The sequence below is a fragment of the Mesoplodon bidens genome (assembly GCF_964165515.1).
Source record: "Mesoplodon bidens genome assembly, chromosome: 1".
NCBI classification, from domain to species: domain Eukaryota; kingdom Metazoa; phylum Chordata; class Mammalia; order Artiodactyla; family Ziphiidae; genus Mesoplodon; species Mesoplodon bidens.
In genome coordinates, this window is record NC_138176.1 from 6869496 (window position 1) to 6882964 (window position 13469).

The 13469-nt window shown below is 43.2% G+C and overlaps 2 protein-coding genes across 3 annotated transcripts in view; one reads left to right on the plus strand and one right to left on the minus strand.

Annotated features, from left to right (window-relative positions):
• Window positions 1-200: 200 nt before the first annotated feature.
• Window positions 201-1184, plus strand: MMP21 (matrix metallopeptidase 21; the record flags this gene model as incomplete). The annotated part of the gene is given in 6 exon segments (XM_081245116.1): window positions 201-225; window positions 448-558; window positions 561-633; window positions 892-1025; window positions 1028-1084; window positions 1087-1184. Coding segments are annotated over 6 exon segments (498 nt in total).
• Window positions 1185-4061: 2877 nt separating this feature from the next.
• Window positions 4062-13469, minus strand: part of EDRF1 (erythroid differentiation regulatory factor 1) — a 40617-nt gene continuing 31209 nt past the window's right edge. The window contains exon 25 of one of the 2 annotated variants that reach the window (XM_081236529.1): window positions 4062-5137. In XM_081236529.1, coding sequence (XP_081092655.1) covers window positions 4969-5137 — 169 coding nt within the window. In that variant the 3' untranslated portion in view covers window positions 4062-4968. Of the gene's footprint in view, window positions 5141-13469 lie in introns of both variants that reach the window. The other variant, XM_081236528.1, reaches the window with a different exon arrangement.

The window sequence follows — 13469 nt, forward strand, 5'->3', positions numbered from 1 at the left end:
TAATAAGCATCATGATTTTTTTCCTTAAAAAGAGAGGATATATTAATTAGGCTAGGAAAATGATTCGGGACAATCCATGGGCCCCTAACATGTAAAAGAAAAATCTTTAGACTATACAGGAAGGAGAAGAAAAATAAGATGTTGATGTGAAGAAGACTGCATGGTTTTTGTTGTTTTGTTTTTGCTTTTGATGAGCACCAATGGGCTGGGAGCTGCAGCGAAGAGGTGAAAGAGAAATCGACTCCTGGGGTTAAATCTAGAGGTGATTCAAGGCCTGGGGAGTCGTTGCTTTGAGCAGAGGCCACTCGGATGGATGCTGCAAGTCCTGCTTTCTCCTGGAATCATGGCAGAACAGCACGGATGGCTGGGGCCCACACTGAAAGCTGTCTCTGTCGTTTCCTGTGACTTAATGGTAATAGAACACATTAAAACTTGTTTGGCTCTCAGAAAATCAATACCAGAGATATGACAGTGACAAGGACCAGGCCCAGACAGAAGATGAACGGGGAAGAAGCTACCCCAGATTGATTTCAGAAGGATTTCCTGGCATCCCAAGTCCCTGGACGATGCCTTTTATGACCGAAGAAAGCAGTTCATTTATTTACTTCTTCAAAGGGTCCCTCGTAATAGAAGGCTTTCCAGCCTCGTGTTGCTTCTGTCATCCTTGACTGCAATTTGTCAGATGACCAAGTTCTTAGTTAAAAGCTGTTTTGAATTACTGAAGACCTATATATACGGCCATGGCAGATCATCCCATCATACAGAAAATTATTAAGATCTTCAAGCCCCAAAAATTTGGTGCAAAGCCACAGATGTGCTTACCTCATTGCTATAAATTAACCTAAAAATCAATGACTTCTAGAAAAGCCAGTCTTAACTTTGCTTTGCAAGTGTTTGCATCGATGTGAATAGAAATCAAGTCCTTGACCCTTATCCGATGAAGATTATTAAGGTTTTTCCGAAAATAGAGCCACAAAGGCATTCTGTCAACGTAGACTCAGCTGACTACTCGTGCACTCACCGCTCGCCTTCTTCTGCAAAGGCAGCACGTGCTGGAAAGTTGGCAAGAGCAGGGACAAACAACAGATTCCTGGCTGCCTTCAAGTGGCTTATTTCCCAAGCAGTCTAGCTCAGAGCAGTGGCTTGACGTCTGTGACGTCGATTCCTGCATCCTGAACTCGTAATGAGAAAAATAGGCAAATGGAGAGCCAGAGGATTTCTAAGTCCCCTTTCTTTTACAAAGAAAACAAACCAGATTTTTAGTAACCGAAGCACATATGCCTCCTTAACTTGAAACCCAATGGGAAAAGCATTACTTGAGCTTTTAAATTACTTGATTGGAAAATCAAATTTCTCAACAAATAATTCTACAAAAATTTTAGGAAAGGTTAGAAAAAGCATCCCGAGGAATCCGTCTGCCTTCCAGTCTGTCTAGGGCTCTGTAGCCACGTTCCCAACACCCACCGTCTGTCTCTCCACCCACCTCGGCCCCAATTTCACCGGGAGACAGGAAGGCAGCCATAGCCATGGGTCCAATCACGGGAGATGCCACTCAGCCCCTGAACCCCAAGGGCATGGAAATGATTTTACTGCACTGAAAACTCAGGGATTCAGTGGAAAAGATCACAGAATTTGAATTAACTATACTCCAAAATCCCTGTCCTAACAATTTATCTTTTTCTAATACTTGACAGTGTACAAAAGTTTTTTTTTTTTTTAAAGATGTTGGGGGTAGGAGTTTATTAATTAATTAATTTATTTTTGCTGTGTTGGGTCTTCGTTTCTGTGCGAGGGCTTTCTCTAGTTGCGGCAAGCGGGGGCCACTCACTATCGTGGCCTCTCCCGTTGTGGAGCACAGGCTCTGGACGCGCAGGCTCAGCGGCCATGGCTCACGGGCCCAGCCGCTCCGCGGCATGTGGGATCTTCCCGGACCGGGGCACGAACCCGTGTCCCCTGCATCGGCAGGCGGACTCTCAACCACTGCGCCAGCAGGGAAGCCCCCAAAAGGTTTTCGTGTGTATTTCTCTCTTGCTCTTCACAACTCTTGTCAGTGGCAGGACAGATAGTGCTGTGCACGTTTCTAGATAAAGAAACTGAAGTTCCCTAGTTGTGTCTGGCCAAAGGTCGACCGCCACTGTCGCCCTTGACCCTCCTTCTCCTCATCTCAGCCTAGCGCCCTTGCACTCTCTCCATTCACGTGGCGCTCTTCTGTTTGAATATACACACCTGCATCCCAAATGGTCCTGAACAGAATGGCTTCGCTGTAATTCCTATAATGTGCGCCTCCCTCTTCAAGGCAGGAAACACTTTATATGGCGGCTTATTTATGTTCCGAGGGTTAGACTACCAAAATAAGACTCCTGAAGCTAATTGGATAACTTTATTTTTCCTGTGTCAGTTATCTTAGGCATCATGCTCCTTTAACTTTTACGTAATACATAATATGGCCACCGTTACCTGTTCTTAACGTAAACAAACCCCCCAAAGTCGTATGTAATAAGGACAAAATTTGGGCACTGAAGTTAAACTGAAAAAGAACTCACGACGATCAGGCCACAAATACCCCATACTTCTAAAGACACAGCTAAAACACAGGCACTTTAAAAAGCTTTAATTTAAATTAAAATCAGCAAATGACAAAAACATTTTAAAAGGACCTTTTCTTCCCCTGTAGGAACTTTCATGTTATTGCTCTGACAAATGAAGAGAGCTGGAATTGGTGGCTTCTTGCTTAAAAGCACATCTTCCTCTTGACTGAAAGGCTGTCTGCTAAGGAGAGAGGTAAGATGAGCGACTCTAATACCATGAACTCCAGCTTCTTTCTGCCTAAGTAGAATATCCTTTGGAACTCATTAACCCCCCAATTAGATAGAATCAATGGACATGTCCGGGTTTAACTAACAAGAGTTTTATTCTGCGTGTGTGCTTGCCACAAGGGGAAACAGAATGACAGCTGTCCTGATGTGGGACATCGTTGATTTTGTACAACTGCTTTACAATTTAGGCAAAACTTTCAATGCTTCAGTGATTAGTTGATGCAAATGTGTCCCGAGGGCAAAGCAAACTGCACAATTACAAGGACGTGGACAAATGGCAAAAGCGATCATTCTGCCAGGCTGTGACAGCTGTCAAGTCACCAGTGAAAACACCTGAAAATCTCAGTGTACGAAAAAGGAGTCTGTAACACTGCAGCTTACAGCAAGTTTATTCCAGACACTTTTCTAGTCCAGTTCAGATTTCTTCAGAAGGGTGTGGCTAGTGAGTGGACGGGGGCTGCACAGTGAAAATCATCTGCACGTGGCACCGAGGGGGCGTCGGCAGCAGCATGTCTTCCCACACTCAGGCCCGGCCACTGGACTTGGTGGCGGGGCAAGCTCTCGTCTACAGAGGCATCGTGCACGTAAATCCAAACCATCAACCCAACAGGAAAGAGGATGCTGGATCTGTAGATTACACTATCTTTTTGAAACTGAGATTAATTAACTATGACAAGTACAGCCTTGCATGCTGTAGGCACTGGAAAAATAGAGTATGTTTTAAGCAACTGGACAAGAGCCATGTAGCAGCAAGTAGTAAGTATAATATTCTAGTGAGAATTTAGTGGATGGGAGAATTTTAATGTTTTAATATTCACTTTGTAAAATTTATCAATTAAACCAGTTCACATCAAAGCTCAATGTGGGGCTTCCCTGGTGGCGCAGTGGTTGAGAATCTGCCTGCCGATGCAGGGGACACGGGTTCGAGCCCTGGTCTGGGAAGATCCCACATGCCGCGGAGCAACTAGCCCCGTGAGCCACAAATACTGAGCCTGCGCGTCCGGAGCCTGTGCTCCACAACGAGAGGCCGCGATAGTGAGAGGCCCGCACACCGCGATGAGGAGTGGCCCCCACTTGCCGCAACTAGAGAAAGCCCTCACACAGAAACGAAGAGCCAACAGCCATAAATAAATGAATAAATAAATAAATAAATAAAAATTAAAATAAATAAAGTCTACTTTTCAGAGACTTTAAAAAAAACTCAATGTGAAGAATGTGAAATAGAAAACTACAAAGACATTTTAAATAAATAATTTATTTATTCAAAATAGTTTTCTTACCTTAGTCACAGTTTCAAGTTTAAAATGAAAAAAAAGGGGGGGGGGAGTACCAATTCTTCATCAACTGTCATACAAAGTCAGAGAAAAGCAGATCCGTTCAGAACATGCACTACAGAGAGAACTGCGCAATGGCTAGTCCTCGAAAAATCCTGTACCGAAGCTTAAGAAGGGCAGGCTTTTTCTGTGCAATTGAGAAGGGAACACTGTGGATGTACAGGAAGTTTCTTTAACTGACATGAACCACTGAAATCATTTGGATAAAAGTTCCCTTGACCAAAGTAACATTTATCCAAGATAATTATCTGTTAAACCCATGTAGCTTAACATACTTCAGAAACATTTAAAAGTGTTAACTGGGGCTTCCCTGGTGGCGCAGTGGTTGAGAGTCCGCCTGCCAATGCAGGGGACACGGGTTCGTGCCCCGGTCCGGGAAGATCCCACATGCCGCGGAACGGCTGGGCCCGTGAGCCATGGCCGCTGAGCCTGCGCGTCCGGAGCCTGTGCTCCGCAACGGGAGAGGCCACAGCAGTGAGAGGCCCGCGTACTGCAAAAAAAACAAAAACAAACAAACAAACAAAAAGTGTTAACTGCCTCACAGCAAGTCTATTAATACTGAGGTACCACATGCTTCTCAAAGAAACCAATGTGGGAGCTCTGGGTCTGATTCTGATGTTGGCACCTCCAACAAGGAAGCCAAAGAACTCAACCATGACTGTCTGCCCCGGGAAATGAGAACTCTGTTTCCACTGCCGTGCCTGTTTTAAGTGGATATTTCCCTCATATTTAATGAAACGAAGCACCAGATGGACACACTAGCTCCCGAGTGCAGAAGGCACTGACAGCATCTCTGCGGATGCAGCCCCAGGCGGGAGTCACTGAAGAGCACCGCCGTCTCCGCCGCTGCCCCGAGCCAGCTGGTCCAGCAAATGGACGAGGACGTCGATTCTTTCCAGGAGAGATGCGTTTTTGTTCGCAGTAGCTCTTAGAAGCTGGGAGTAAATCTGCTTGTTGGTTTTGAGGACTACATCTTCTTCAAGGTTACTACTGGGTTCAAAAGAGAGGGAGATGAAGCAAAGAGTGATGCCCACCAACAGCTGTGAAAGAAATCCGAACGCTGGACACGGGCAGCCCTGCCACCACTTTTCACGTGGAAGCAGGTGTTCTATTAATGCCGACTCCCCTGACTGCTTATGGGCCTGTTTTTAAACATTTATTTCAAACATCAATTAAAGCCAATGATTATTCTTTTTATAAATATTCGACTACCTACTATGTACCAGGAACCACTCGTGGTCATGAACAAAACAGACCCAGAGCCCCGGCCTCCATGGACCCCACAGTCTACTGAGGGAAGAGCTAGGGGAAGAGACGTCGAGACGGTGAAGAGAACAGACTAAGCTGACACGTGCTGTGAAGAAAACACAGCGGGGCCAGGCGAGGGCGAGAAGCCACGCGGAGCAGCTCCCGGGCCCACACCTAGAGCGACTGCGGACTGCTCCCCTGGAGCGAGCACCGCCGGAGACGGGCGCACTGCCCCTCATCTAGCTGACATGACGCGCAGCTCCCGTGTGAAGAGTGCCCCTCAGCTGGAGAGTTCTAGAGGGAATTTCCATTTCAAAACTGTCTTAAAAAAATTTCTTAAGTTTGCAGTTTATTTTGAAAATATCTCCCCAGTAGGGTAGATCGATGGATTATATTTATGTTACTGAAAAAGACGAGTAATCGCACGGCAGTTCATTTCTGGCATCCTTTTTATTTTTTGAGTCCGGATATAATAAACGCAGAGCCCTGGCCACACAAACAGAGAACAGCTGAGAGTGCGCACATGCACACGAGATCTGCCTGTGACCCTGTGCCCTCGGGAGAGCAAGGACTGGTATTCTTATTTTGTAATGAAAAACTCAGTGATGTGAAAACTAAGCCCAGAAGGGTTAAATAATTTGGTTCAAGGTCAAAATGTTTTCTGACTTCAAATGCTGTGTTCTTTCCACTCTCCAATATGCAAATCTTCCACCTTTGCCCGAGTGCCTGTTGGTCAGGCCTGCGGGAGAGCAAACCAGCAGCCTGGACCCTCCCTTCTGCCCCAGATCGAGGCTCAGGCTGTAGGGAGCCCCGCTTCTCTCACAGCCCCACTACTGCTCTTCGACAGGACCCACCTCTTCCATGCTGTGGCCGGCCTGACCACGGGCCCAGGCTGGCAGCCAACGGGAGCCCGCCCACACCCCCCTCTTACAGACCCCTTTCTCCTTCCCGCTCGTTCTGACTTTCGCCAGGCACATCTCCTCCTCTCTCCGCCCCACGCCCACCCAGCACCACCCAGCACCACCCACAGCACAGTAAAATGACCATTCAAAACGTATTCACTCTCTGCAGTTCAGGCCTAAGATGGATATGTTTTAGGTTTTGGGGGGTTTTTTTGTGGGGGGAAGGTTAACATTCACAAACCTCCGATAACCTTATAAGACATTTAAACTCCTATCTGACAGTACTCAAAGCAACAGCACTTAACAATTAGAAACACTGTCTGAAATATGAATTGGTCTCTGTGGACAATGACATCACACTGTCATTTCAGCTGGATGCCTAAGGATAACTGATGGGCTTCTGAGATCGTAAATATAAAACCCTTTGATTTGTTCTGATCATAATTCTGAATGTTAAATCTTTATCTTCCAATTTCTACAAATCATTCCCTTCCTTAAGCAACTCTCATCAACAGTTAATGAAACCTGCCCAGGTCCACAAAATAACTACCTCTGGGAATAATGATATTCATATTTATGAGAGGACCTCATACTCTCCTCAGGGGAATGCACTGGGATGGCTCAGCCACCTGTTCACAACCTGGGTCTGATTTCTGATTGACTGCTACCTGATGTTAAATATTTTCAATATTACTTCTTTATCTCAGGGCTCACACAGAGCCCTGACAGAGCAGTGGAATAGCAGCTCCAAGACTCACATCCTTGGAGGACGATTACTGGGCTGTCTGTCCACCTGTCAGTGATCACTGTGCTGGTCGCCACTCTGTTCTGGCCTGCAGGGGTGAACCCTTGGACCCCATTCCGCAGGGGCTCTGCCCTCACCCCCGCACTGACTATGCTGGGTGGTCCAAGAGCAGGCGCTGCTCAAAGCTGCTTCTCTAGGAACCAGGTTCAGGCCCAGGACAAATTCAGTCTCTCTTCTCTATAATTTAGTCTCACTGTGCTTCCATTTCTCTGTATCTTTTTTTCTTTCTCTCTCTATACTGCAAAAACTTAGGTATTGTCAACAGCCATATCGTTCAGTCTAGAAACTGGGAAACTGAAAAAGGCAACCTGAAGTAAAAGAAAGGAATTTATCTTATGCCATTAAGCTCTCTATAATGTACTTCAAATTTTATTGAACCGTAAGAAATTGCCAGTATTTGACCATTTTAAAATTGACCATGCTTAATAAAAATTGACATGAAGTATAGTTCTAGCTGTGTTATTTAGGATTTACAATGGTATTGTCCTTTTCAATTTTATAATTGATTTGATTTTGTTCATGTTTATTTTTCCTGCAGAAATAAACATTATGGTATCTACACAAACACACACACACACACACAGTTAATGAAACCATGAACTCTATCCTGAGGCGTCCTATCATTTCACAGGGTTCACTTTTTTCCAAAAGAAGGTAACCTACATTCTTTTCTTTTCCTTTTCACTATTCTTAACCGAATATTAGATGGACATACCTGGCCAGGAAAACCCATAAATCTAAAGGGTCTGTTCTCTGACTATGGCAGAGGGCATCCAAACCCTCAGAGACTACTTCTATTTTTTGTACTTTTTCATTATATTAAACCCCAAAGCCAGCAAAAGGTCAAGAGGCTAAAGCAGTGAATATTAAAATGCAGTACAAGAGCAAATAAATTCTTGATCCAAAAAGAAAAAACACAACCCAACAGACAAAACCATTGTTTCTGGCAGGACAGTGCTGACACAGCCATCGTGAGTGCCTACACAATCTCAAAAGGAAAACAAAAATGGTTTTAAATTAAATGCATCTTAATTTTCTTAGATTTCTTTCCAATTCTTTAGGATTCTAAGAATTAAATTACCAAGCTCAGTTCATTCTGTTCTTTTCTTTTTTGGTGGGAGGGAAGGAAGAAACAGTCAAAATAAAAACATATGACTATTTCCTTTCTTTCAAAGGCTAATTTTGATTTCCCTTTACTCCAAAAAGGAATGTTCATTAATTCCTGGTGAAATAACTGGGCTTGCAGCACAGGATGTTCTCCTCTCCACAATAAAATTATAGATGTTCATGTGTGTATCAGTGAAACATGAGAGAAACAGTCATTGACTTACTAGTCAATACGTCTCTATGTTGTGCAACCTGTCAACATACTAACCGTATTAACACATGCAGCACATTTAAGTCTTTTATTTAATAAACCTTAAGAAACGAACACAGATTAGCTAAATAGGACTTTATGCATCACGTGTAAGAAGTTTAGGTTAAAACTTTTTAACTAGAATAGTAATAACTTGAATAAACAGAACGTTAGAGGACCCTCCACTAAAATAAAGATGACTCAGGTCATATACGTATGACTGTTAACCAGTATAAAGGATACTAGAAGACTGAACTGTTACGTGTTAGCCAATTACTTAAACCATGGATTTGTGAAAAACGATGAATCACTGTTTCTCACATCTCATATATATTTATACTGCCACTTTGTGGAAACCAGTAAAAAATTTCTCAAAATTTACCCACTGCTGTTAAAAAGGAAAAACCATGAGTTTTTCCAGCTGTGCATCACCACACGCACAGCTCCTTTGCCTTCTGGTTCTTCAGAAGATGGGTGTGTCGGCTACCCTTGCTGTGCACCAGTGACACGGAGTAGCCGCCCAGGGCTAACAACGGGGCTGGGGCGGCAGCGCACCTGTTACCCAGTGCTCCTCTCAAAACGAACCCACTTCTCAGACCAGACAGAATTACTCAAAAACAATTAGGAGAGGGAGTTTCTGCTTAGGATGTAGAGAGCTGGGAAAAGTACCATTCCCAACCTTACGACAAAAACAGCAATAAAAGCAGGACAACCTACAAGGTCATGACTTGGCTTGAACCCATCAGAGAGCTGGGGTTGCAGGGCCACCAACCAGTCTGAAAACGAAGGACAGAGAGGCGAACACTGGGCGAGACAGGAAAGTTCTTCCTCACCTGGGGTGGACACAGCTGGACACGGAAAGAAGAATTCAGCTAAAATCCTTAATGAGCTGGTAGAGGTGGAGAGAGGGCTGGTGAGGGAGGGGCTTGCAAGAGCCCCAGCAGGAGCTGACGTGAGAGCCCGAGCCCGGTGAGAGTCCCAGGCCACGCTCCGGGCTCCCGTGGTGCAGGCCTGGGCGAGGGGAACAGCTGCTGCAGCGGTGGGAGGAGGCAGGGCAGGCAACCCAAACTCACCGGACCCTTCTCCGCAGGAACCAGAAGCCTGAATATGTGGGGCGGGGGTGGGGAGGGAGCAGCGCTGGTGGTGAAGGTCAGTGCAGACAGGGGAAGGGGAAGGGAAGAAACACTAGCCCTGGGGGAGGGGCGGGAGGAGGGGGAAGGCCACACCCCTGACACTCAGGGACGCAGGGTCTGCCCCAGACTGAGGCTTACCCGAAACAAGTGAGAAGCCCAGCCAACTCCCCCTCCCCTCCCAGGGGACCAGTGAGTGGAATACAGCTGGGAGCTGTAAGAGCATGAACACAGGCCCTCTTTGAGATGCTACAGGAAGAAGACGACCAGACGTGAAGATGGAGAAGACGGTACAAGAAGCCTCCACAGAGCTGCTCCACGCCAATCCAGGCACTGCCAGAGGAGCACGGGAGGTAACCAAGGCAACAAGAAAATCTCAACCACAGCTCAACGCCAGACCTGAAAAATGAACTCAAACTCCCCACACTGAAGGCCTAGCGTGAGACAGGTGTACAAACTTGCCAGGCTTAATAATCACTTCCCTCAGTCTCTACTATCCTACAGGAGATGCCCAGTTTCCCACAAACAATTACAAGATGTAGAAAGGCAATGAAACCACACACTGCCAGGAGTCAAAGAAGCAAGAGAACCAGACTCAGACACGACACAGATGTTGGAACCATCTGATAGGGGATTTAAAATGACAATGATTAAAAGGCTCAAATGGAAAATGTGGACGACACGCAGCATCAGATTGGTAACTTCAGCAGAGAGAGGGAAACTATAAGAAAGAACCAAGGGAAATACTAGAAATGAGGAACACAGTGACAGAGACAAAGAATGCCTTCAACAAGTCCAACCGTATATGACACAAAACTGAGTCAACAAACAGTGAACTTGAAGACAGGTCAAGGGAAATCGCCTAAGCTGAAACACAAAAAGAAAAAACCTGTAAAAAACAGAACACCTAAAAGCTGTGGAACAGTATCAAACAGTTTAATATAGGTATAAGTGGAACCAAAGAAAAAGAGAAATTGGAGAAGAAATAAAAACACTGAGGAGGGAAAAAAAAATCATACCACCTAGGCATATAATGCCCACAACTGCTGGGGGAAGAGAAGGAAGAAATCTTGAGGGCAGCTAGAGCGAAAAAGGTACATGACATACAGAAGAACAAAGATCAGAACGGCAGACTTTGTCAGAAAATGGGCAAACCAGAAGGCAATGCAGTGACATCTCTGAAGTGTGGAAAGAACTCTATACCCAGCCAAAAGATCTTCTAAAACATGAAGAAGTAATAAAGGCTTTCACAAGAAAGGAGGAATTCCTTGCTAGCACACCTATACTATAAAAAACGATAAAGGAAGCTTTTCATGTAGAAAGAATATGATACCACACAAAAAAAATGGTCTATCTACACGGAAGTTAAGAGCACTAGAAATGGAATAAATAAAGGCAAAAAAAGTCCTTGTTCTCTTAAAACTCTATATAAACAAAAGGCATACTATCTAAGCAAACACAGTAGCAGTGTATTGTTTGTTTATTATGTGTAAAAGTAAAATGAATGATAACAGTACAAATGATGGAAGGGAAGAACTGGGAGCATATTGTTTTAAAGTCTTCACACATGTGAAGCAGGATAATATTATTTGAAGGTGGCCTCCGATTAAGAACGTAAACACTGGGTCAACGACCAAAACTTTAAAAAGTGGTATAAATAATAAATCAATAGTGAAATAAAAAGGAATCATAGAAAATGTTCAATTAACTCAAGGAAGAAAAAGACAAACAGAAAACAGCTAGCAAGATGATAGATTTAAATCTAACGACATCAGTAATCACATTAAATGTGACTGGTCTAAAAATACCACCTATAAGTTTGGATTGAAAAAGCAAGACAACTATATGTGATCTATAAGAAACTCACATTTAGTTTAAAAGACAGAGCTAGGTCAAAAGCAAAAGATGGAAAAAGACATTAACAAAAAAAAGCTGAGCAGCTATATTAATATCAAAGATGGACATCACATGTTATATAAGGGGCTCAGTTCTCCAAGATATAACAGTCCTAAATGTGTATATGACTAATAGCGCCTCAAAATATGTGAAACAAAACTGAAAGAATCGAAAGGAGAGACAGATGAATCCACACAACCGTCACTGGAAACTTCAACGTGCTTCTCTCAGTAACTGACCGAACAATTGGACAGAAAGTGTGAATACAGAAGACCTGAGCAACACGCTGAACCAACTAAACCTAACCGACATTTACACAACACTCCAAACAGTAAGCTACTCATAATTTTCAAGTGCACATGGAACACCTGCCAAGGCAAACCATATTCTTGGCCATAAAACAAATCTAAACAACTGTGAAAGAAGAGAAATCATATGCAGTTATGATCTCAGCCCATAGTGCAATTAAAATAAAGCAATCAGTAATGGAAAGATATCTGGACGGTCCCAATATTCAGACATTAAGCAGCATGCCTCTAAATAATACATGGATCAAAGAGGACATCTCAGGGGATATAAAAAAATTACTTTGAACTGAATGAAAAGGAAAATATATCAAAATTTGTGAGATATAGCAAAAGCAGTGCTTAGAAGAAAATTTATAGCGGCAAATACTTATATTTAAAAAGAAAAAGGGTCTCAAATCAGTAATTTAGGCTTCCACTTTAAGAAACAAGAAAAAGGGACTTCCCTGGTGGCACAGTGGTTAAGAATCTGCCTGCCAATGCAGGGGACACAGGTTCAAGCCCTGGTCCAGGAAGATCCCACATGCCACGGAGCAATTAAGCCCATGCTCCACAACTACTGAGCCCACGCACCTAGAGCCTGTGCTCCACAACAAGAGAAGCCACCGCATGAGAAGCCCATGCACCACAACGAAGAGTAGCCCCCGCTCGCCACAACTAGAGAAAGCCTGCCCGCAGCAACAAAGACCCAACACAGCCAGCCAGCCAGCCAGCCATCCATAAATAAATAAATAAATATATATATATATATATATATATATATATATATATATATATAAAACAGAAAAAGAGCAGATTAAACCCAAAATAAACAAAAGGAAATATAGATAAGTGTAGAAATCAATGGCACTGAAAATAAAAAAACAATGGGGGAAGAGAAACCAAACCAAAAGCTAGTTCTTTGAAAAGATCAATAAAATTGATAAACTTCTAACCAGACCAAAAAAAAAAAAAAAAGAGAAGATAAAACTAATATCAGGAATGAGAGAAGGGCTATCACTAAAAACTCCTTTAGATATTAAAAGGCTAATAAGGGAATACTGTGAACCTATATATTTGACAACAGATGAAACTCAAGAAGAAAAAAAGACAACTTGAATAATATTATATCTATGAAATGAAATTGAACTAATTATTAAAACTTTTCATAAAGCCAACTCTACGTTAAAATGGTTTCACCAATAAATTCCAATCTCTTTCAAAAAACAGGAGAGGGAACACTTGCCAATTGATTTTATGAGGCCAGCATTGCTCGAATACCAAAACCAGATAAAACCATTATAAGAGACGTATAGACCAATACCCCTTATGAACAGACACAAAAATTCTCAACACAATATTAGCAAATGGAATCCAACAATACATTAAAAAAAAATACACCACAACAAAGTACTAGTTTATCCCAGGGATTCAAAGCTGGTTTAACATTTAAAAAAAAAAATCAATGTAATCCACTATATTAACAGATTAAAGATGGAAAATGATAGTCATTTCAATGTATATAGCACAAGCATCTGACAAAAATTTAACATTCATTCATGATAGAAACTCTCAGCAAACTAGGAATAGAAGGGAACATCGTCAACTTGATCTACAAAAACCTGTAGCTGATGTCACACTTCATAGCAGGAGACAGAATGCTTTCTCCCTGAGATACTAAGGAACTGAAATCAGGA